Source organism: Ailuropoda melanoleuca, chromosome 12, assembly GCF_002007445.2.
Source record: "Ailuropoda melanoleuca isolate Jingjing chromosome 12, ASM200744v2, whole genome shotgun sequence".
Lineage (NCBI taxonomy): Eukaryota > Metazoa > Chordata > Mammalia > Carnivora > Ursidae > Ailuropoda > Ailuropoda melanoleuca.
The window spans coordinates 77,608,462-77,633,993 of NC_048229.1; the positions used below are offsets into that span (position 1 = coordinate 77,608,462).

The following is a 25,532-nucleotide window of genomic DNA, read 5'->3' on the forward strand; positions in this document are numbered from 1 at the left end:
ATTGGGTGTAGAGTTTACTTAAAAAAAAAAAAATGCTTGGGTGACCTCTAAGCTTCTTTTAGGGTTTTTCATGGTTCTCTTTATCTCTGTTGTGTAGTTTCTTGAATCCAGGTGACTGACCTCAATATCAGATAATAAGGTATTTTGTTTTATTTTCTGGGTTGTTTCTCAGTAAATGTAATCCTGAGCTCAGAGGACAGTTGCTGATGCCAGTACAGTGCTTTCAGCACCCCTCTCCCATGCCCTGTTAGCGGGCCATGGTAGCCATCCTTTGTTGACCAGGTCAGAGCAGACGCCGTTAATCCCCCCAATTCAAGAGCCACAGAACTGTCAGCCTTCCCAGGTAGAGAGCCTAATTGTATGTCAGAGATGAGCATAAGTTTAACGAGAGCAGGGATGTCTTTGTTTTGTTTGCTGATACATCTCCAGGGCCTAGAACGTAACAGTGCTCAGTAAGTATGTATTGANACTGTCAGCCTTCCCAGGTAGAGAGCCTAATTGTATGTCAGAGATGAGCATAAGTTTAACGAGAGCAGGGATTTCTTTGTTTTGTTTGCTGATACATCTCCAGGGCCTAGAACGTAACAGTGCTCAGTAAGTATGTATTGATGAACAAACTGGTGAAAGATACAGCACAGTCCATATATTGAGGAAGTTCACAGTTGAGTGTGGGAGAGACTAATCCACTGCTACAATCCAGAGTGAGTAACTCTGCAGGTTTGTTGGGAAAATAGTTGGTAAAGCTGAGACTTTGGAAGTGACTGAGTTCTCTGGTGTGAGAAGATCTCTAGGCCAGAGAGAAGGCCCCTGGTGCAAGAGACCCGTGTGTGCACAGCAGTGTGGAAGCGCACAGAGAGAGCTGCAGCGCCAGGCTGTGGGGGGAACTTGCTGATGAGTCTGGACAGGTCGGTGAGTGACAAACCCTGAGTTCTTGTATGCTCTGCTGGAGCCTTTTCTCCTGAAGAGCTGTGAAAGGCTCTTCCTAGGGACCAAAATCACATTCCCATTTTAGAGAAAGTGCTGTGGTGGCCGCTTGTGGTTTGGAGTGTGGAGGCTGAGCCTGGAGGCAGGGACAGCTGACCCACTGAGGAGCACTGAAGGGATGGGGAGGGTAAATGAGGCTTTGGGTGACCAGTTGAAATGGGATGCAGAGGGAGCCAGGCAGCATTATTGTAATGTATTTTAATAATGCATTTTCTTCTTCAGTGAAATGCTGTGTTTAGTAAAGTGTTTTTTTCCCACTTATATTGTGAATATTCTCCATTATTAAACTTTTTCTTCAGTATTATTTTTAAGTACTGTGGTGCTTAGTTATTTAATATTATTAAGTACTGTGGTTTTATACATACTACCAACAGTAATGGGAGACGCCTGGGTGGCTCAGTTGGTTAAGTATCTGCCTTCTGATCAGGTCATGATCCCGGGGTCCTGGGATCAAGTCCCGCATCAGGCTCCTTGCTCAGCAGGGAGTCTGCTTCTCCCTCTGCCTGCTGCTTGCCCTGCATGTGCTCTCTCTCTCTGACGAATAAATAAAATCTTTAAAAAACAACAACAATGAAAACAGTGATGGGCATTTTTTAGATACATTTTTTAGTTGTTTCAGTTTGTGAATTACCTTATTTCCCACACCTAAAGCATTGAAGTAAACCAAAAGGTGAATTTAAATCATTGATTATCTTGGGGGTAGAGGGGGAGATATATTTTGTTAAGTAATATTAAGTAATTAGTGGTAATTGAAAAGAAAGTTTTTTTTTTTTAAAGATTTTATTTTGAAGTAATCTCTGCACCCAATGAGGGGCTCAAACTCACAACGCTGAGATCAGAAGTCTTATGCTCTACTGACAGGTCCAGCCAGGTGCCCCGAAAACATGAAGTTTTTTTAATGTTTGGATTTTATTTTTATTTTATTTATTTTAAAGATATTATTTGAGAGAGAGAGAGAGAGAGAGAGAGCATGAGTAGGGGGGAGGGGCAGAGGGAGAGGTGGAAGCGGACTTGCCACCGAGCAGAGAGCCTAAGGCAGGGGTTTATCCCAGGACTTCGGGATCACCTGGAATCATGAGAGCAGACGTTTAACCACCTGAGCCACCCATGTGCCCTAAATGTTTGGATTTTAAAACTACATACTGATTTAATGAGACAAGTTATACATGTGAAATACTTGAAAAAGATTGAGAAAGCTCTTTCCATAAAATATTTGTCAATAGCTGGTTAATGTTTGGTGAAGGCCAACTATTTTAGCTGCTGCTAGAACTATTCAGGAAGGTAACCGAAGTGCTCTTACCCTGTGTGGGCAGTGGGTGACTAAGCACATGTTTGAGGCCTCAGGAACAGCGGGGGCACGTTGCGAGATGTGTAGTTAAGTGCCGAGTGCTTGTGTGGTGCACGTGTGAAGTTCTCCAGTAATTCAGAGAGTGAAGGAGATGAGTGACGAGTAGCCTTGACAGTGAAAGAGGATTTTGGCGAATGGAGTGGAAGTAGGAGGGCATTCTGTGTGGGGAAACAGAATGAGGAGGGCTTAGATTTCACATTAACCAGGTTTTGGCTTTTGGAGTGACCTTACTTTCTATGAATCCCCTGATTGCTACCACTGAACTTGGAGCAGGCCTTTTATCTCCTTCATTACTCACTTCATTCCTATCTTAGTTAGGATGCTTTTGATAACAAATAAAAAAAGAAAGGCTGACTCTTAACTGGCTTGCACCATACACTAGGGACATAGTGGTTCATGGAACTAGAAATCCCAGAGGGAGGCCAGGCTTCAGGGCTGGTCTGCTGAGTCAGTCCAGTGCTGTCTTTGAGGACCTGGTTTCTTCTCACTTCTGTTGTGTCAGCATTTTCCTAAGGCTAGTTCTCCAAATGACACCATGGTCATAGCAGATGCAGGCTTCACAGTTGGTGTCCAGCCTACACCACATCAACCAGAACAAGAGAGTGCATGTGTGTTCCAGAGTTCTTGACTGTGTCCTGGGGTTTGTGCCCTTTGGGTCACCCTTGAACCAAGCACTGTGGGCAAGGGGTGTGGTGTGCCAAGTCAGGCTCCATCTAGAGCTGGGAGTGCGTGTGTGTCAGCCTTCTGAGCTGGGGGACCACTCACTAGCAGGGAGGAGGAAAATGAACTTTCAGAGGATGGCTGCAAAGTTCATTACCGTCCCATCCGGGAACACCATTTCTTCCCACTCTCCTTTTCCAGGTTTGTCAGTTCCTCCTTCTTCTGGACTCCTCTGAGTGAAGACTCTGCCCTTTTTTCTTGGCAAGTCATCCAGCACAGTCCGATGGCATCCTACTGTATTTCAGTCTTAATTAAATTTTATTGTACCTTAACTATGCATGTATTCTTTTTGGGTAGCCCCAAGCCCCAGGTTCTAATCCTGGCTCTCCCATCTTCTGTTCCTGGGATCTTGGGCAGTTAGTTCGCTGAACTTGAAGTTTTTTCATCTTAACACACAGTCAACAGATATTTACTAGATTCTAAGTATTGTACTTAAGCACTTAAGTGGTTGGGATCCAGAACTGAAAGACACAAGGAGATCACAATTCATTTACAGAGACATACAGGTAAATGAGAAATTACCATGAGATGTGATGTTGCTTTGACAGAAATAAGGAATTGGGAAGACTTCCCTGAGGAGGGGTGCCTGTGTTGACCCTTGACAGGCAAGTGGTGGTCACAGCAGCGAGGGAGGAAGGAGCTGCTTGCATGAAGGCTTCAGGGCAAGAGAATAACTGGGGTCTTCGCTGCACAACAAGGCGAGGCTGGATTATTTAGGCGGGGATGGCCCTTATTCCAAGCTAAAGGGCTTAGATTCCATCTCTTTATACTGTACAGTTATACATCCTGGTTTACACCTGTTGTCCCGGGATAACTAATGTGATTCTTTCATACTGAACTGTGCTTCCAGTTGGGGTGATAAATGGTCACCTGACTTAAAGTGGGAGTTGAGAGCCATGTGGTGGCAGTGTACAGGAAGCAGTGCTTACCTTAGAGTAGGACCTGGGATCACATAGCAATATAGCAGGACTTCTCAAACCTCAACTACAGAAAGAGTCAGCTGGGGATCTTTTTGATGGCACATTTGGCTGCTGTAGGTGTGAGGTGGGGCTTGAGAGCTGCATAAACTCTTGAGTTATGCTATTGTTACTGGCATGGGGACCACCCTTTGAGTAGCAGGGTAGGATAGGACATTAGGAGTGTCAAAGGGTCCCTAAAGTCCCTGGAATCATACACAAAAATGTGGGTGTGTGCATTCTTCAGGAAGTGGTCCTAATTTGCTTACATCAGATTCTCAGGGGCTCTGCAACCACCCCAAAACAGTTAAAATCACTGCCTTTTAGAAATAATGTAATCATGAAATGACATATATACACGAAATGCCTTTAAGGCAGTGCCTGACTCAGGAGAGTAATCCAGAATGCTTTAGGTATCTGTCTTCCATCCCTCCCACTCCTCTTCCCCTGGCCAAGTTCTTTGAGGCAGGAAACATTGCTTAAACATTTAAAATAACTTTTTAATGTTTTGTATACTATCAGTGCTCGGCAAAAATCTGTGTAGTTTGGTGACAAACTGTTTCAGGACTGTTAGCCATCCTGACCGCATTTGAAGGTCCTCTTTGTGTGTCAGGTATTTTACTGGGTGTTGAGAGACTGCCATTGGATGTCATGGGTAGCCAGGCTTGAGGTAGGCTCATCAGGGCGTGAGTTGGATAGTAACAGGAACGGCAGGATTGAAGAGGAGATGAATCATATTTTTCTAATCTTATTATTGAGGTGTAATGTATGTTCAGAAAGGTGCTGCTCCTGCCTTTGATGCATTGAGACATTGTTCTCTGGGTCTCCGTTGTGTGGGATATCGGTAGGCATCAGTTAGAAGGCTGCTCGTACTTCATGGAGTTGCCTTGTTCAAGCTGTACTTGTAGAGCTTTCTGAACATTTTGGTATTTTGTTGATTTGGTATTTGGTATTTTGTTGATTGTCCCAGAAATTTGGGATGGAAAGAGTACCTAATTTAAGATAATCTTCAAAGTTTCTCATCTAGGAGGCTAGCAGAACAATGAAGTATGCCATTGGCATAAGTGTAGAAGCTGGTTTTGAGAAAATAATGGGCCTTTTGAATTTAAGGTTAAACATAAAAGAGGAAGTGCTGTGGGGCTGGCAGCCTGGAAAATGGAACTGCAGTATGATGGCGCAGTCCACATGGAAGATGTGAATTTGGACTTTACCAACACAGTTGATGCTCGGAGAGCAGGAGAGCTTCTTGTGGGGGATCTTGAGGGACCAGCCGAAATGAGAGGAGGGGAGTGGTGGGAGGCAGAGTCCAGTCTTACAGGGTATGGGAGCCACTGGTAGATAGAGTGTATGTGAGAGCTCTTGATGTTAACAGATTGATGCTTGATGGAAAGACACACTAGCTGGAGGGCGTAAAAGGATGCTGGATTGGATGGGAGGTTATTTCTGAAAAAGAGTGTTGGGGGTGTTAGATTTCAGTTAGTTAAGAGCAAATGGGAAATGAGCTCAGTTATAAAAGAACTGTCTTTGTGGAAAAGACATGACTAAAAAGTTGGAAGGGGGCAGGTACCAGGCTGGTTGAGTGGGTTGAGCGTCTGACTCTTGGTTTTTGCTCAGGTCGTGTTCTTGGGTTCACGAGATGGAGTCCCACATAGGGCTCTGCACTCAGGGAGGAGTCTGCTTGAGATTCTTTCCCCCTCCCTCTCCCTCCCTTTGTTCACACACACTCTCTCTCTCTAAAATAAATTAAATTTTTTAAAAGTTGCATGGGAGTGGAATTTTTTTTGTCAAATTATTTCAGTTGCATGATAGTTTTTCTTCTGATTGACATTTAGCCTTGTTGTCTTTAAGTTGTTAGTGATCGATAAACCCTTAAAAACACTAAAAGAGTTCTCATTTTATTTTGTTATTTTATTATTTTAAGATTTTGTTTATTTATGAGAGCACATGCATGTGAGCTTGAGTGTGGAGAGGGGCAGAGGGAGAGGGAGAAGCAGACTCTCTGCTGAGCAAGGAGCCTGATGCAGGGCAGGACCCTGGAATCAAACCCAAGCCAGAGGCAGACACTTAATCAACTGAGCCACCCAGGTGCCCCAAGAGTTCCCATTTTAAAAACATCTGTCCTGGATGTTGTTCATCAAGCAGTAGGTCATCTTATAAAGTGAATAATCATTTCAAATTGTTTCATAGTTGCTTCTGTCTGGTTTGGGGGCATAACTGAGTGGCAAAGTAGCTCTGCTCACCTTCCCTCCTGTTATCTGCTTAGTTTCTCCCACCCTTCAATGTGTTTAGTGGTAGAGCTTTTTCGTAGGTTACGGGAACACCCCTGCACAGTGATTCTGAACCCTAACTGCACATCAGAATTACACAGGAAGTGTTAAAAATGTTGAGTGAAGTCTTGGCACCCCTTACCCCCATTGAACCCCGATTTTTTGCAGCTAAGACCTGAGGATCCTCAGGTGATTCTAGGGGATAGCCTGGGCTGAGAATCACTGCCATCGGCCTTTAACCTGCATAGCTCACCCTGCTTCCCTGCTAGGTGAGCCCCACCAGTGTTTGATTTTCTGCTTCTGTATGGGAAACAGTACTGTGAGCTAATTGGGTAAAATACCTCTTTTCTAGGATACTGAAGTTTTGAGCTGTACATATTTACCGTAAAGGGGACTTTCTGAAGTCTCAGGTTTTATTTTCTCTAATAAAAGATTTTTAGGGGCCCCTGGGTGACACAGTCGGTTAAATGTCCGACTCTTGGTGTTGGCTCAGGTCGTGATCTCAGGGTTGTGAGGTCAAGCCCCATGTCAGGCTCCACGCTTAGCTCAGAGTCTCCTTGAGGTTCTCTCTCCCTTTCCCACTTGTGTGTGCTTGCTCGCTTGCTCTCTCTCTCTCTCAAATAAATAAATCTTAAAAGATTTTTAATCATAACAGTGAACTTAAATACATAATTCAGGAATGAAGTTCAGTCTGTTGTTTTCGCTGGTAAAGGAAACTATTTCTGCATAGTTGCAGTCTTCGTTTTCAGCAGATCATTAGGTAGAAGTAAAGCTGAAAAAGCAAGCAGTGGACTCTGCTGGCCTTAGCTGTCAGCACTGTATTTGTTGTGTTCTTTTATTTTCAGCAGGTCGAAATTTAGCAGCTTTTATTGCTTGGACCAACTCTTCTAAGTAACTTTGATTTTCATTAACAACCAAAGCAACTCATTAAGGGGAACACGGGGAACTTTTGAGAGCCATAGAAAGGGTTGAAGGTATCTTCCTCCCTCTGGATGTATGGGATACAGACAGGGGTGTAAGTTGGGCAGCCCTAGATCTTGCGAGGTATTTAAGAAACCATGGGCAATGGCCAGCAAATTGAAGAAAGTCATTTATGTAGTAACACTGCTTTTTTCCAGATGTGTTTAAACTTGAAGCTCTGGTTCAGCGATGCACTTTTCTTTCTGGCAGGTGGCCTTCAGTAGCCCAGCTTCTGTTGGTTTGGTTCCAGCATATTTCATTAAGTGAAAAATCCTGTAGAACAGACGCACTTACAAGTTTCTGCGCATGTAGCTCTCTGTTTAATGAGACACGTGAGGTTTGACTCAGTGTTCCTGGCAGTAATTGTCTGTGTGTGGTGTGGTGTTTGGGTAGGGGGTCCGGGTATCTAGGCACTTACAAAGGCTGAGCCGGGCCAGAACAGTCTGAGGCCGTGATTGGGGAACTACAAGAGTGGACACCCTTACGGTGACAACAGGCAGGAAAATACAGGTGTCCTGCATAATATGGTGGGTGGTGGTGGGTGCTACCAGTAAGTGTTTGGACCAATGAACATGAGATCTTTAAAAAAATCCTAGTGCGTGGATGTCTACAAACAGAGTACTTAAGAATACTCCTTATGTAAATGAAAGATTTATGCTGTGGTCCTTGGTCTTCAAGAGCTGTTTTTATAATACAGCTGCCTCATCCACCTTATTTGTAGGTGTGCATTGATTGTGCATGGATTTTAAAAAATCAACCATTTTGAGGTATGATTTAATACAATAAGTGTGCTCAAAATTTTCGGTTTTCAGTTTGAGCTTTGATAAATACATGCCAAGGTAACTACTACCACAGTCAGTCTGTTGCCCTGGAAGTTCCCTCATGCCCCTTTGCCGTGGATCTCTATCCTGTACTGAGGCAGGTCTTGATCTGCTGTCCCTCGAGGCTCTTCCCCTTTTCTAGAATTTTGTTGAGGCAGAATTATTTGGCGTGTACTCTTCTTTCTGGCTTCTCTCACTCTGCAGAACGTTCTGAGATTCGTCCATACTGTAGGAATCCTCTCCCTTTCAGTGTGGAGTGGTATTTCATCATACGGCCGTACTACAGTTTCTTCACCTCTTGATGAACATTTGTTGTTCTCGTGTTTGTAATGATTGAAGCTGTGGTCTGCACTCCTGTGCAAGTCTTTGGTGGACATAGGTTTTCACTTCTTGTGGGTCAACTATCTGGAAGTGGAATTGTTGGGTCACATGGTGTGCGTGTTTTATTTTATAGAAAGCTGCCGAGTTTCTCCACAGTGTCTGTGTTGTTTGACACCTGCACCAACAATCAACGAGAGTTCCCCTTCTGTATCCTCCCAGCACTTGGTATTGTCAGTCTTGCTAATTTTATTGTGCATCAATTTAAAAGGGAAGAATTTTTTTGTCCACAAGAACAAGAGTCCACGTTGATGACAGAAAAGTGAATCTGAGTGCAGATAGGTGGTTCTTAGTGAAATATGTTTAAAAAAAAAAAGTTTGAACCAAAAAGAGAGGGGGACAGTAAAGACTGGGAGAGGGCCCTCTTCACACTGTACATAGGAGACTTATTTGGTAGGCAAGGATAGTAGGGGTAGGGAATGAAACTGGATTTTTAGAAGGTTGACCTGCCCTGATACTTTTTGATCACATCTGTCGTTTGTTTTACCCTTTTTTCCCCTTCTGGATTTAAAATGTGAAAGTTGATTTTTCTTTAGTTTGGGAGACCCCATAGTAATTGTGCATGATTTTCCTCTGGGTCAAAATACATGCTCTGAATAAGTTTTCTGTAAAGCTTAATTGAAATTGTCTTATGTTTAAATGTTACATTTAAAAATTAAAGGTTATATATTTAAAGATTATATTGAAAAGTGAAAATTGTGCTTCTGGCTGGAACATCTCTGATCTTAAAAACAGGAGAATAAAAACCAGTCAGGGCAGTCCAGGTGATTTGACAGCACTGACATGTGGGAAGTTCCCGATGTGGAGGCTGGAGAGGTTATCATTCCTTATCCCTAGAACTTACATTTGCTGTAGGGTTTTCTCTTCATCTTCCTTTTCCTGAGTTCACTGTTCAGCAAGGCTTTTTTGAGCACCTACTACATGCCAAGTACTTACTGCATTAGCTGCTGGCAATACAAAGATGAATTCGACTTGGTTCCTGTTCTTTAGAAACAAAAACCAAAAAACAACTTTATGGAGACATAATATATCTGTACTGAATTTCACCCTTTTAAAGTATATATGACGAATCTTAACAAATGCACATGTTTGTGTAATCACCTCCACAGGTAAGATACCTTTCAACCCTTTCTCTGGCTCCCAGAACTTCTGCTTGTGCCCCCTGCAGCCAGCCTATCTTCTCATTCACCCTGGGCCCCAGCAAAGGTAGAGCTACTGCTAAAGTTTCTTGTTTATTGGTGTTCTGCTTGTTTTCCCTTTTCTTCTCTTTTTTTTCCTTCCCGCCTTCCTTACCTCTCTTCCCATAGCTTCCTTCCTAGATTAGCCACCTAGGTGATTGTAATGAAAATTAAAGTAGGTGGAATCTTGAACTTCTACCAGAGCTATCCCAGATAACATGCACTAAATTCACTCCCTAGTAATTTATCAGGTCTTTTCCATGGGATAAAAATTCTAGATAGCAAGTTACTGTATAATATGGGCGCTTTTATCTTGCTGTTTAGTATTAGTTTAGAGCAAAGCAAGTTAAAATTTAGCTGCCTTTGTGTGAAGTAACTAACTCTATTGTAGACATAGGACTGGATAGTTGGTAAAAAATGGATTTCTGTTATATGAATCATGTTTTCTAATTTGGAAATGCATTTGGTAGGGACACGTTTTAGCTCAGAATCTCCATGAAAGCATTTAGAGAGTATACAGCCAACCCATTACAGATCCTGCTCGGGAGGTGAGAGGCAATCTTCTGATAGGACTTCAGTTGTCACATAAAATACACAAACCACGTGAAACTAGACACTACATTGTGCTCTTTTTTTTTTTTTTTATAAAGATTTTATTTATTTATTTGACAGAGATAGAGATAGCCAGCGAGAGAGGGAACACAAGCAGGGGGAGTGGGAGAGGAAGAAGCAGGCTCATAGCAGAAGAGCCTGATGTGGGGCTCGATCCCATAACGCCAGGATCGCCCTGAGCCGAAGGCAGACGCCTAACCGCTGTGCCACCCAGGCGCCCCTACATTGTGCTCTTTTGATGCTTGAATTGTGAGAATGGGGTCCTGCTTGTGGGAGTGGCTTTGTAACACAGTTTGTCCATTCTGTCCCTTTCTCAGGACCCCTCTGCTCCAACCCAGTCCATTAAGGATCAGGCCTTCCTCTGCCTCCCTTTGTCTGCTTTTTCCCCTTGTAACACTGCAACTTGAAGTCTACTGATGCTGCGACAAAACTGTAAATGTCGCGGTGTCCTGAACCCTGTGTCTGTTGTATTCAGTTTTTTATAATCTAGCACAGCTCAGTGTGGGTAGTCGGTGCTCAGTACATACGGTTAAATTAATGAAATTCCTGCTGTGCATTGACTCCCCAGACAGTGTCATCTCCACGTGTTCCCAAACCACCCACACCACTTTGTGGAGTTGAAAGTGTGCTGTGACCGACTGTTCAATAGACAGCAGTTAACATCCATCAAGTAAGAGGCATGATCAGTAAAGGTTAGTGAAGGGGCACCTGGGTGGCTCAGTTGGTTAAGCTTTTGCCTTCAGTTCAGGTCCTGGTCCCGGGGTGCTGGGATCGAGCCCCTTGTCAGGCTTCCTGCTCTCTCTCTCCCTCTTTCTCAAATAAATGAATGAATGAATGAATGCATGCATGCATGCATGCATGCTTTAAAAAGTTTAGTAAAGGGGCGCCCGGGTAGCACAGTCGTTAAGCGTCTGCCTTCGGCTCAGGGCGTGATCCCGGCGTTCAGGGATCGAGTCCCACATCAGGCTCTTCTGCTATGAGCCTGCTTCTTCCTCTCCCACTCCCCTGCTATGTTCCCTCTCTCACTGGCTATCTCTCTGTCAAATAAATAAATAAAATCTTTAAAAAAAATAAAAATAAAAAGTTTAGTAAAGAAATAAGACTTTTTAGGCAAGTACAGACTTTTTTTTTTACTCTGTTGAGCTAGAATTCACATACCATAGAACTCACCCATTTTAAGCAGAGTGCGCTTTAGCGTGTTTAGTGTGTTCACAGAGTTGGGCAGCCGTCACCACAGTCAGTTTTAGAACATTTCATCACTACAGAAGGAAACCCCATATCCATTAGCAGTGACTTCCCCTTTCCTTGAACACCTGACAACCACAATTTACTTTCTGTCTCTAGAGATTTACCTCTGCTAGACATTTCGTATGACTGGAACGCTACAGCTTGCAGCCCTATCATGTCTGACTTCTTTTACTCAGCGTGATGTTTTCGGGCTTCGTCCGTGTGGTAGCATGGATTCGCCTGAGGATGTTTCCGGACCCCCGTTTCTTTGTTCTTGTTAGATGCAGGAGATTTGGAGCCGGGGAGAGCTCTGGAAGTTGCCTAGTTCAGCACACCCTCATGTTAGAGATGAAATTAACACTTACCTCACCCTCGGAACAGTTTGTTAGCCCTTCGTGTTTTGTCATCTCTCCCAAATTCAGCTTTCTTGGGCTGGGAAATGAGGGAGAAGGAGACTTTGTGCCTCTCGGCCTCTTGTTGGCGGCTCCTGCTTCTGTCCTTGCATCCTGCGAGGCTTGACTTAGGCCTGGATGCCAGAGGTGGTTCTGGAAGTGGGTCTCTGGCCGTTGCCTGCCTGCCTTGGGAGACTGAGGGACGTTCACGGAGCACTGCCTTGTATCTTCATTTTTTTCCTCGGAGGCTGATCTCGTATTTCCACGAGTCCTTAGGAAGGCAGAGAACACGCTTTGGTGGCGCCCTGTGTATGTATTCGTGCTTTTAGAGGGGAGGTTTTTGAAAATTGGACTGGAGGCGCGGCGTGCTGTGCTCCTGCGCCCCCTAGTGCCTCGCTGGAGTGCTAGCGCCCCGTTTCTCCTGCCTGCGCTGCTATAGATCTGTGCGGAGCTAGCCCGCCCTGCAGCGGGGAAGCTTCCTGCGCAGACCGGACCTTGCACCGTCGCTTTTCCTGTAGCATGAACGTGCTGTTTCCACGTTTAACCAGCCCCTTCCCTGGGCTTTACAGAGCCAGACCCTCTTAAGGGCCGTGGCCTCGGGCCTCCGGAAGATGAGACCCAGAGCAGCCACATCCAGGGTCTGTGTTTCAGTGTGGTGTCTTGTCTCCGTCCTGTGTTGTGGGTTTGCCACCTTTTCCTGAAGCACTTCTTAAATCTATTTTTATCATATCCTCTCTAGCAAGGATCAGAAAATAATCAAACATGCAAACAGTGGGAGTTCTGAAAGCCTGAGCTGAGGTGAGTAGGAAATGAGGGGAAGTCAGCTGTGTCCCTGGTGGTGGTCAAGAGCCTCTGCACCTCACTGGCTTGAGTCCCCAAGAGGGGAGTGGAGAGGCCGCAAGCCCTTGGGGCATGCCCCCTGACCACGTGCCTTTCCTGCGGGCATCCTGGCTGCTGGGAAGGGAGCATTCCATTTTGCTTTCATGTTTCTCCTCCTTTTTTTTTTTTTTTTTAAGATTTTATTTATTTGTTTGACAGAGAGAGACAGCCAGTGAGAGAGAGAATACAAGCGGGGGGGAGTGGGAGAGGAAGAAGCAGGCTCCCAGCAGAGAAGCCTGATGTGGGGCTCGATCCCAGAACGCGGGGATCACACCCTGAGCCAAAGGCAGACGCTTAACAACTGCGCCACCCAGGCGCCCCTCATGTTTCTCCTCCTGACTCCCTTATTTAGCCAACTCTGGTGGGGGTTGCTTAAAACCTAGAGGGAGTTTCCAGCTTTTGCCTTAGACAGTATTTGCTACAACTATTAGAAGAGTGAAATTATAAACGACAGTATAAACATTTTTGTAATGCAGTTGGGCCGACAGAGGGCCTTCAGGCACCTTCTTTTGTTTTATCCTCACCGAACCTGTGGCCTGAGTGAGCATCCGTCTGCTAGGGCTTTGAAAATGCGAGAAAGAATGCACTTGCTCCTACTGTTTCTTCTCCCACGCAGACTCAGTTGTCCATGCAGTCAATCACTAAATTAGAAATCCGGTGAAATCAGGCAGAATCCTTTTTATCTTTTCTAACCCAGACTCCTATAATATTTTTTCCCTAAAAAGACTTTAAAATACATTTATTAATAATCCTCCAGAGAAAGGTGAATGTCTCACACTCACATAAAGAGAGGGTGTGAGGATTTTCCTCGCAACTGAGTATTTTCTGCTTTGGCTTTTTAAAAAAAAAATCATTTGGAAATAATTTCAAATTTACAGAAGTTGCAAAAATAAAAATAGTATGAAGAACCCCCATTTACTTCTTTCCCCAGCTTGACCAGTTAAGATTTAACCTTTTCTTAATCATTGGTGTGTGCTTGAGTTCTCTCTTCACGTACACACATATTCCCAGATTCGCACACACACCCGGACACACAATTTTTCCTCCAGTCTCCGAGAGTTGAGAGATTATGCACCATGATCTTTTACCCCCATATGCTTGAATGTATTTCCTCAGAATAGGAATATTCTCTTATGTAAGCACAGTAGGACAGTTACCGCTTTCATAAATCTACACTGTACAGTACTTTTCATAACCTACTGTCAGTATTCTAATTTTGTCCGTTGACCTAATAATCTCTTTTATAGCATTTCCCTCCAGGACGGGATTCAGTCTGGGGTCAGGCACTGCGTTCACTTGTCATGTCTCTTTAGCTTCTGTCATCTGAGGTGTTTCCACAGTCTTTCATAACACTTTTTTTGAAGAGCACAGCCCTTCCCCTGTTTGGTCACATTCTTCATTTTGCCAAACACCTAGAATAATTTGTGATTGAAAATTTGGAAGGCTTTGGAGCAGGAGGTGGTAGAACCTGAACATTAATGGCAGTTGACCATCCTGAATTTCTGTAACAGACTCTTCAGGGTCACAGCACTGTGTGGCTTCAGCCTCTCGTCAGGCAGATTTAGTTAAATACTTGTCAGTAAAATGCAGGGCAGCATACTCTATGTCCACGCATTGGGATTTGCTTGATAATAAATATGTGGCCTTTGTCTTTGTAGTTTCAGGTTATTTAAAAAATTACCTTTTTTCTCCCACTGAATTTATGTAAGCTCACTTTTATTTTATAAGCAACTCTATTTGCCTTTCTGGAACGGTGTGGATAATAAATGCTTATTTGTGGTAATGCTTCCTGTAGTCAGTTTTGAATGATGTAAGTGATTTTGTTAAAACACTGAAATGATGTCATAGCCTTAGAATTTTTACGATACTTCATGGGGCGCCTGGGTGGCACAGCGGTTGAGCGTCTGCCTTCGGCTCAGGGCGTGATCCCGGCGTTGTGGGATCGAGCCCCACATCAGGCTCTTCTGCTATGAGCCTGCTTCTTCCTCTCCCACTCCCCCTGCTTGTGTTCCCTCTCTCGCTGGCTGTCTCTATCTCTGTCAAATAAATAAATAAATAAAATCTTTAAAAAAAAAAAGAATTTTTACGATACTTCATTAAATTGTTCCAAGTGAACATTTGAATGGTTACCAAAGAGGCATTCGTTACTGTGCCTAGAAAGAAACAGTTGTCTGTTTTGTTGCATATGCACTGCGGGGATTCACGTTCAGGGAGCATTCCCTTGCCTGAGCCCCCAGGGGCTTGAGCTCAGCTCCTCTGAGACTGAACTCCCTCCTGTACTGGTCCTTCATTACATTCGCGTTTCTGGTTGAGCACCCGCCGTGTGTGTACAGACACATAGGAGAAAGGTCTGTGTTGTTTCTCTGCCATGAACATCAGGAAACACATCCTAGCCAGGTTCCTCGGGGAGGTGGGCACCTTGCACAAACGCAGCTGTTCTTGGCACCAGCTTCCTATCAGTGCCCTCTGTCATCCCACTCACGCAACTGAAATGACCATTGTTTATATTGTGGAGGTGTAGCCGCTCGCTTTCAAAGACGTGCCTTTGAAGGGTTGGAAATCGGTGGCAGGAGGATGTGATGCACGGGTACTTCGACGGCGTTTATTAAAACCACGTTGCAGGAAGAGCGGCTCCAGCTAGCCATTTGTTGAGTGCTCAGTGATATTTTAGCCTTGCATAGTTGATAGTTGCTCATGATGGCTCTTTTGGATTGAATGTTTTCGTCAAGTCCTAACCTGTTGTCAGTGAGATCTTGAAATGAACACAGGCGCAAATTTAGGTGCAGACCTGTAATTTCTTTGCGAAGTGGGTATCTTTGAATAGTTGTACAGTGATTTCTGAATTGTTTACATTGACTTTTTACAAGTAATTTTTTGAATAGATAAGGTTTTTATATGGTTCAGAACTAAGAATTCTGACAAGAGACACACTAGGAATCTGGTGGGGCTGCACTGCCTCTGTTTGGCTTTCCCTTGGCTCCTGTTTTTCTTCCCTTGTGTACCCAGAGTTTTCTCTTCGTTTAACAGTACCTGGAGATTTTCTTCCCACTTGTATAGCAAGCTCTTCTGCATTTTTCCCCAGTTAGATTTGTGATCAGGTTGAAGGTATGTATCCAGTAGAGAAACGATTGGCATGAAGTTGTAATAAAAACACATTTAGGGGTGCCTGGGTGGCTCCATCAGTTGAGCATCTGACTCTTGATTGAAGCTCAGGTCATGATCTCAGGGTTGTGGCATCGAGTCTTGCAATGGCTCCTCGCTCAGTGGGGAGTCTGCTTGAGGATTCTCTCTGCCCCTCCCCCTGCACTCTATCTAAAATAAATATATCTTAAAAAAAATAAAAACACATTTAAAATCTATAGGGAAGTTTTTCTTTTCTTTTCTTTTCTTTTTTTCTTCTTCTTTTTTTTTTTTTTTTAAAGATTTTATTTATCTATTTGTCAGACCGGGTGTGCGCAAAAGTAGGGGAAGTAACAGGCAGAAGGAGAAGCAGGCTCCCTGCTGAGCAAGGAGCCTGATGCAGGACTGGATTCCAGGACTCTGGGATCATGACCTGAGCCAAAGCCAGTTTTTTTTTTTTTTTTTTTTAAGATTTTATTTATTTATTTAACAGAGAGAGAGAGGCATCGAGAGAGGGAACACAAGCAGGGGGAGTGGGAGAGGGAGAAGCAGGCTCCCGGAGCTGGATGGGGGGCTCTATCCCAGAATGACCCAGAACGCTGGGATCATGACCTGAGCCAAACACAGACGTTTAATGACTGAGCACCCAGGCGCCCCCCAAAGGCAGATTCTTAACTGACTGAGCCGCCCAGGAGTCCTGAAAGTTTTTCAAATAATACTTAAAATTTTTTAAAAAAGATTTTATTTATTTACCTGAGAGAGAATGAGGTGGGGGTAGAGGGAGAAGCAGACTTCCCGCAGAGCAGGGAGCCCAATGCAGGGGCTCTATCCCAGGACCCTGAGATCATGACCCCAGCCGAAGGCAGATGCTTAACCCTCTAAGCCACCCAGGTGCCCCTCAAATAATACTTTAAAAATAAAGAAAGCCACTGGGTGGCTCAGTTGGTTGAGCGTCTAACTCTTGATTTCAGCTCAGGTTGTGAAATTGAGCCCCGTATTGGGCTCTGTTCTGGGCATGGAGCCTGCTTGGGATTCTCTTTCTCTCTCTCCCTCTCTTAAAATAAATAAATAAGTAAAGCAGTAAAAATGTAAAATTGAACGTAACAGAAAATTTTTGCTTGGAACCTTTCTGAGCATTGCCGTGGCTGGCGGTGAGTCTGCTCCTAGCCCCCTGTTGCAGGGACTTGGCGCTCGCAGGTCATACTGGCAGTCGCGTGTCCTTTTTATCGACGGTATTACTAAGTCGTCTAGAGTTTTAGTTCTCTTACTGCACTACGCATATCTCTCTTTTTAGGACTTTAGATTGTATGTGAACCGAAATAAGAAAGTGTGCTTAGAAGCGTGATTTAATTGAGCGTTTTGTTTTTATTTTCAGACCCAGGAAGAAAACATGCCTCAAGAAAATAATCTAATGATCCTGTCCAACCTTCCAGTTCTCATCCTTATATGTCTTCTCCACATTCTGAAATAAAATAGGGGTCCTTCTTCGTAAGAGAAGATAAAATGGATGTTTTTGCTATTTATATTAAATTAAGCACCAGGAATCCAGTTTAGCGACTCTTATTACCTGCATTGGACTTCACAGCTGCAGTATCAGCAGTTTCTTGGGCCCTTCTGCTTTGTTTACAACTCTTGTATCTCTTGAATTCATTTTCTGGAATTCTTAAGCACCCCTCCCCCAACAGAAAGGTTTGTGGTTGTCAAAGAATTATTTCTGTTTTGCATTTGAGGAGTAATCTTAATTGTGGAATAGAATGAAAACAAATAAAATGCTCAAAAATTCTACAGACATAATACTTTTTTCTTGGAAATTTAAAAACATTGCTTCATTGCTTTATAGTTTTGTTGATTCTGTTGTTAAGACCTTCTGCTGAGTTTTTAAATTTAGTAATTTAAATTGAACGACTTTCTGATCTGCACGAATACTTCCTTGTTCTCTGATAGCACCCTCCCCCCTCTTCCGCTTTTTTAAATAAGTGGGTTCTGTGCCCAACACAGGCTCAGACTCACACACAACCCTGAGATGAAGAGTAGCAAGCTCTTCGACTGAGCTGGCCAGGCGCTCCTGCTGGCTCCTTTGTTACGTCTGTCTGGGTTTATTTCATCGGCCAGAATCTCTGTAAGGATACACATTAGAATTTCTTGGCTTTCTCTTCTTTTTCCTGTGTTTGCTGCATTGACTCATTTTTAAGAGTAATTCTTTTCATTCATTGTCCTCACATGTCCATTCCTGTATGGGGACTGAAATCATTAATGTTGTAGTGGGTTGGGTGTTTCCTTGGCAATTAGGGCCGGTACTGTTTTTCCAACAGGCTTCCCCTGTGAATGTTTCAGCACCCCAACAGTTCTCTTGTGCCTCTTTGTGGTCAGCCCTTCCCCAGCCTTTGACAGCCACTCATCTGTTTTCTGTCCTTATAGTTTTGCCATAGAATATTACATAAATTGTAAGCATACCACATGTAGATTTTTAATTCGGACTTCTTTCCCTTGAATGCTTTTGAGAGCCATTGAGTAGCATTTCATTTTATAGATGTACCACATTCAGCTTTTGATGGACATTTGGGTGGTTTTTACTGATTATGAGCAGAACTGCTGTAAACATCAGCATACAGGTTTTTTCATGGACATAGGTCTTTATTTCTCTTGGGTGAGTAAGTGTGGGATAACTTGGTATGAAACTGCCAGACTCTTCCAAAGGGGCTGTACCGTTCTGCTTCTGTGTCAGCCATGTAGAAAGTTTCAGTCATTCCTTATCCTCGTCAGCATTTGGTATTGTTGGGATTATTTTCTCCCAGTTTATGGCTTGTCTTTTCATTTCCTGCTGAGTAAATTTTGAGGTTTTATATCTAGACCTAAGGATCTCTCTCTGTAGTGGGACTGTAAAGGAATGCCAGTTAGCAGAGTCGTTTCTTCACCCCCACCCTTTCTTCCACTTCCTTTTCACTGAAAGATCCCTTTCCCTTCTGTAGCTTGCGATTACACCTGACTGCAGTTAATACAGGCTTTTTTCCCTGGTGTTGGAAATGATAAGTAGGTCTGAGTTCACGGTGAAAGTATTGCAGGTAATGATTTCTAAATTGTTTGGGGACTCTGCTTATTTTCACCATTGCTATCAATGCACAGTTTCTTTATGGATTTTTGCAAGTATATGTGAGTATTATGTGATGATGTTCTTGTTATTAATACATATTTGCAGTTTTGCTAGCTATTGGTAAAGAGCCCCTCTAGCAGTATTTTTCCGTGAAATATTCGTGCATTGGGGCACCTGGCATCTGAGTCAGTTGAGTGTCTGACTCTTGGTTTAGGCTTAGGTCATGATCTCAGGGTCATGAGATTGAGCCCCCCTATAGGGCTCTGTGCTCATCGGGGAGGCTGCTTGAGATTTTTTCCCCTCCCTCTACCCTTCGCCCTCTGCTCCTCCCATGCTCACACTTGCACACTCTCTCTAAAATAAATGAGCAAATTAAAAAAATTGTAGAAGAAATATCAGTGCATTCTTTTTTTTTTTTTAAGATTTATCTGTATGAGAGAGAGAGCACATGCAGAGGGGGAGAGGGGGAATCTCAAACAGGCTCCCCGCTGAGCTGGGAGCCTTCCGTGGGGCTCGATCCTAGGACCCTAGGATCATGACCTGAGCTGAAATCAGGAGTTGGCCATTTAACTGACTGTACCACGCAGGTGGCCCTTGGCGCATTCTTACTAATAGGCTGTGGGAGTTAGTTATCATTTATTCACATTTACGATAATAATAGGCATTATCCATTTATATAATATGTAGTTACTGGTTATTTTTGAATCACATGCTTGTACATTTCCCTGCAGGTTACTCAGCTCTGTTAGAGCAGAGGAGCTACAGGTCTGCTTACCATTTTTATCCCCAGTACTGATACATCATGCATGGCGTTAGTAGGCTCTAAATAATGATTGATTAGATGAATGAATAATTTAGTGAGCGCTCCTCTGTTGTAGAAATCTAGTCGTATTGATTCTTGTCAGTGACTTAGTTTTTAAAGTTCCAGGGAGAATATGAACTGCTAAGCACTTGCCAGACTTGCTTCCGTGCAGTTGAACCAGTTTTTCCAGAAAGTCACGTTCAGAATTCTTTGAAGTGAGGGTTTACAACTAGACTTGTGTCTGTTCAATAATACGTTCATATGTCATGGTTAAATAAAATTTCAGGATAAAAATGTACATACATATCTTAAAGATCATCAGGATCAATAGCATTTTTCTTTTTTTGGATTTCTCTGTCTTCCCATGTGAACTGTTTTCTGCTTTTCAGTAGTGCATGTAGCAGACAACACTGAAATGGACATAGTAAATGAGTCAGCAGAAAGGTGAATGGGACACCTGGAAGGTCTGTGAGCCAGAAAGTTCTCCTTCAAGCAGGACTGTGCTTACTCGTTTGGTGTACACAGTTGGCCTGTTTCAAAATAAGCTTTATTGATTATACAGTGTTCTTTGACAATTTATTGAAAAGGCTAAGTTGTATCTTCTTGTTTGTAATTGGAAATCTCCATTTTGCAGAGCACCCTTGATTTGTTTAATTAAGGGTCTTGGGGCTTCTGGCCTACACATTTCATAGGATTGGTTTAATATGTAGCATTTTTCCTGAAAGTATATAAGTTGTATGCCTTATGTGATCAGTGACTTTTTTTTTTCTTTTCCAGTATATTTTTGGAGATTTTAGCCCTGATGAATTCAATCAGTTCTTTGTGACTCCTCGCTCTTCAGTTGAGGTAAGACAAAACGCTTTATATAATTAATGGTTATGTTTTAGTTTTGGTTTTTTAATTTATGCTTTTGATAAATCCAGTGTACAGGAAAATACAGAGACAATAGGAGAAATGCCCAAAACCACCAACCAGATTTGACTGGTATTAACATTTTGCTGTATTTATGAATAGCAAAACATCACAGATACAGTTGAAGCCTCCTTTGTACCCCTCTCCCATTTCATTCCCCTCCCTCCCCAGAGGTAACAACTCTGCTGAATTGGTATTGTTTACTGACTATGGTTTTCACCTTTTACTACATACATGGGTATCAACAGATAGTAATATCATATTGTTTTATGTGGTTTAAATGATAAACGGTTTCATACTGCAGTTGACTCTTGAACAACGCAGAGGTTAGGAGCGCCAACCCCAGTTCGTTTGAAAATCTGCGTATAACTTTTTTTTTTAAAAGATTTTATTTATTTATTTATTTGACAGAGATAGAGACAGCCAGCGAGAGAGGGAACACAAGCAGGGGGAGTGGGAGAGGAAGAATTCTTGCAGGCTTAGCGGAGGAGCCTGATGTGGGGCTCGATCCCATAATGCCGGGATCACGCCCTGAGCCGAAGGCAGACGCTTAATTGCTGTGCCACCCAGGTGCCCCGTCGAAAATCTGCGTATAACTTTTGATTCCCCCAAAACTTAACTAATAGCCTACTGATGACCAGAAGCCTTACTGATAACATGAGCAGTTGATTAGCACGTTTTGTGTTATAAGTATTATGCAGTTATTCTTAGAATATAGTAAGCCAGAGAAAAGAAAATGTTAGGAAAATAATAAGAGAAAATACATTTATAGAACTGTACTGTATTTATAGAAAAAAATCTGCCTGTGAAGTGGACCTGCACAGTTGAAACTCATGTTGTTTAAGGGTCAGCTGTATATTCATTACTTTGAGGTTTTTTTATTTCAGACTAACATATTCTTTACATTTATCTATGCTAATATGTTGTGGTTTTTGTTCTTTGATTTTAATTGCTGAGTACCGCTGATAGAACAGCTATCAACAGCTGTCTCCGCTCATTTGCGTTTTTTCCTCTGGAGGACCATTTAGGTCTTTAGTTTGTACACTGTTACAAAAAGGTTGCAGTAAACATATTTTACGTGCCTCTGTGCGTTTCTCCAGGATATGGCCCTAAGAATGGAACTGGTCAGTCTGCAGGGAGTAAGCGTCTATAGTTTTACTGGAGACTGCTGATCTGCTTTTGAAGTGGTTTAGCAGTCTGCATCCCCATCAGCAGTGCATGAGCGTTCTCACCATCTCATTTGAAGAAAAAGTTCATGCTTATTCTCAGTATAGGCATACTTAAAATTTTTGTGAGCCTGATGGGTATGAATGGATTCTCATTGTTTTAATTTACAATTCCCAGGTGATAGAGTTGAGAACTGTTTCATTACTTGCATGTGCTGGTTGACGGGTAACAGATTTCCACCTCAGTGAATTAACCCTTTCTCCCCTTCCACATTTTTTATTAAGTGGCTTGCCTTTTTCTTAACTGCTTATAGGATTAATAATCTTTGGTTTTGCATGTTACAGGTATCTCTTTCTAGCATAAGGGCTTTTAAACTTCATGTATGATGCACTTTAATTTCTTTTGCCTTATAAGGGAATTATATTTTTAACTTTAATGTTTCCTCATAGTTTGTAAATGTCTTTAAGAAATATTTCCTTTCTGAGGGGAGGGGGGTGGGGGAATGGGATAGAATGGTGATGGGTTGTAAAGGAGGGCACTATTGCATGGTGCACTGGGTGTTATACGCAACTAATGAATCATGGAACTTTACATCGGAAACCGGGGATGTACTGTATGGTGACTAACATAATATAATAAAAAAAACATTAAAAAAAAGAAATATTTCCTTTCTTTGAGGTAATAAAGACACTGGTTTTCTTCTAAAAGTTTTAAGGTTTAGTTTTCACTGTAGTGTGTAATACAGTTGGAATGAACTTTGCTGTGTATGTGAGGTGGGGCTCTGACTTGTCCTCTCCCACGGCGGGCTTTATCTCTGTATCGTTACCACTCGTCTTAATTGCTGCAGCTCCATAACCCATCTTCTGGGAGGGCACACACCCCCTTACACTTACTCAGAAGTATTTTGATTCTCCTTCATCCTTAACTCTTCCTTGGGAATTTATGAGCTGCATGTCAAGTTTCGTGAAAAATCCTATTGAAATTTCAGTTGGAATTGTGCTAAAATTGTGGGTTAGTTTATAGGAGAATTAGAATCTTTATGATAGTTTTCCTAAATATGATTTCAGTGTATTTCTCCATTCAGGTGTTCTTTTATGCCCACTCTTCATGTGAGTAATGGTATCCATTTTAGTTTAATAAAAGCTTACCTGCAACATTTGTTCATATTTGAATTGTAAATGTGAAAACTGTTGAAATTGCATTGAAGAGGAGAAAGGGCAGTGGGAGGAACACTAGGTGCCAATCAAGTAAAACTGTACTTTCATGAGACCTAACCAGCCACTTAGGTCCCTTAATAAATGTCCATGGTAGGTTTGCACACATGTGAAGTGTTTTTGCACGAAGTTCTTTTATTTCTCAAAATGGAGCAGGAGAGGCTGACTCCTTAGATTTGGAGTCACAGGGCCAGTGTTGCATGTGGCCTTGGCTGGTCCTTCCTGCTTTACTTTGGCTTCTGTAACTCTAAGCTCTTTCTGGAGCTGTGGAGGAAGGATTAAATGACAGTGTGTTGAAAGCGTTATTTCACCTGCACAGACGAGAGAAAGATTTATTGGTTTCTCCTCTTTCATTTTAGGAAAAGGGAAGAAATCAAAGAAGACAAAGCTTGTATCAGGTTTTATTTTAGAAAACGAGTAAATCCAGAGATTTGTGCCATCTCTGTCTGTTTTATGTTCATTGATGGTAACAGTTAGGATTTTAAGGAATATAAGGATACAAGCAGGAAACCGTGAAGCTAAATCGTATATTGTATTTCCTAAGGCAGTAAAATATATCTGTGCATTTTAGATTCTGTAGGATAAGGCTTGAAGTTTAGTGTTTCCTGACAAAAAACAAAAAACACAATAGTTAATTAGGCAAAACATAACCAGATCCCATCTTTCCCAAGTGTTAGTGTTAACTGAGCTTCTACTCTATATAGTCTTCTAATGGTTTGAATTTTAAATCATTTCTGTCTTTGAATCATCGTAGGATATGGAGGCATCTGCCAGGAATTGGACAGTCTGTGCTCTTTGCAGTTACGGTTTTAAAAAAATGATAAAGGCCAACTTGTGTGTTTTACAAAAGCTTTTCTCAAGTGTGTGCATTTGTGTGGGTTTGTGAGTGCCTATTTGCAAATAAGTGTTAGAGTAAAACCTTGGCTTTTCCTGTGATGTGAAAGTGGAAAAGTTAACCATATTTCAAGCTTGAAGAAGCTGGGCTCCTTCCTCACTCTGCCGCGTAAGCAGGCTGGGCAGTTGTGGGCAGTTTCCTCCATTGCGTTGTGCTTTCTTGAACGAGGAAATGGAGAGTGTTGACTTACCTCACAGAACTGTCGGGAGATGATTAGTGTCTGGTGGACTACCTAGTGGATAACAGACGTGGTGGGTAAGGGTGTTGGTTAAAGTCATGTCAGACTTATTACAGAAGTAATGGCTCTGTCTTATCAGAATAAATTATAGCCAGAAATCTAAATCTTGCTTATTTTGGGGTCTTCTGTGTTTTTGCTTTTGAGTATGCACTGACAGATGTTGTGTATCAAAATCACATATGGTCGGTCCAATAACCCACAAAAGGGAAATGCAGGCTAATTAACGTGACTGGGCCAAGCTATCTTTCTTAGTACTGTAATTATTGTAAGTCAGGAGTCTGGAGTGTACTAACAGCATAATCACTTGGGACACAGACTGTTCCATGGGGTTATGTGTGGCTCGATCGGTGGGTGTGGGAGTGATGTTCTCTTCCCCGCACTGCTGGGCCTTCTATCTCTCAGTGAAAATGACTGCAGCCCCAACCAGCACTGCTCCTGCCCTGTGCTCCTGGCGCGAACTAGAACCTCTCCCTGGTCTTCATATAGTTTTTTGGGTGTTAGCAACTCGATAAAACTTTTTTTTCTCTACTTGGGGCCAAGAACCGATAAAACAAAATTTGAGAAACAGGTGTTAAAATGTAAAAACATTCTACCTTTAAGCTAAAGCACTGACCCTCTCAGCCGAGCTTTGGACTCTGTTTTAGTTTGCCTGTTGGAAAGCTTGCCACTGGCCAGGTAGGGTGGTTAGTAGTTCAGCAGAATCAGAGGAAACAATCTCAGCTGATTTCTCTGTGTGATCCTAAATATTTAGTATAAATTTAAAGGTAATATATCCTTTCTAAAGCTGTGCTCCAGTTTATAAGCCATCATGATTTCAAGGTGAATTTCTCCAATTAAAAAAAGTCAATTTATTGAATAAGCATGTTTTGAACCCCATTCATAATCGTGTCATTAGTGTTCAGAAAGAAGAGAATGCTCATTGTTCTTGAGACTTCCAGAACTCAACATTTGAGGCAACACACACACACATTAACGTGTTACTGGACACACAAGCCCAGGATAGCATAGTTCAGCTGCAGGCGTGCTGTTGTTTTCGGTGGTTTGGAGTCTTTGTGGGATTTCAGAGGAGAGATTTAGGGTTCATGAGGGCAAGAACAAATAGTGGCAGTGCCAAGAAGACTTAAAAACATTTCATTTTATTTTATGAAATATAATCAACATATAAAATCGTGTATGTTTAAGACGTATGCCATACTGATTTGATACATTTCTGTTGCAAGATTGCTGTTGTAGTGTTAGCGCTGTCGTGTCACATAATTACCATTTCTTTGGTGGTGGGAACAGTTAAAATCTGGCTTCTTAGCAGACTTAAAGTTTATAATAAGATTTGCTGTCTGTAATCCCGGTACTGTGTATTAGACAGCAGGGGCG

The 25,532-nt window shown here is 42.6% G+C and overlaps 1 protein-coding gene and 1 long non-coding RNA gene across 3 annotated transcripts in view; both read left to right on the forward strand.

Moving 5' to 3' along the window:
* USP10 (ubiquitin specific peptidase 10) overlaps positions 1–25,532 on the forward strand; it is an 81,655-nt gene that overhangs the window by 18,765 nt on the left and 37,358 nt on the right. Inside the window, exons 1-2 of one of the 2 annotated variants that reach the window (XM_011230002.3) lie at positions 18,851–18,904; positions 20,513–20,581. In XM_011230002.3, the coding sequence (XP_011228304.1) occupies positions 18,866–18,904; positions 20,513–20,581 (108 nt within the window). In that variant the 5' untranslated portion in view covers positions 18,851–18,865. Of the gene's footprint in view, positions 1–18,850; positions 18,905–20,512; positions 20,582–25,532 lie in introns of those variants that run through there. The other variant, XM_034639622.1, reaches the window with a different exon arrangement.
* Positions 1,480–17,524, forward strand: LOC117795303. The gene is made up of 3 exons (XR_004619273.1): positions 1,480–9,640; positions 10,793–10,916; positions 17,218–17,524. It is a non-coding gene; the product is annotated as an uncharacterized LOC117795303 (long non-coding RNA).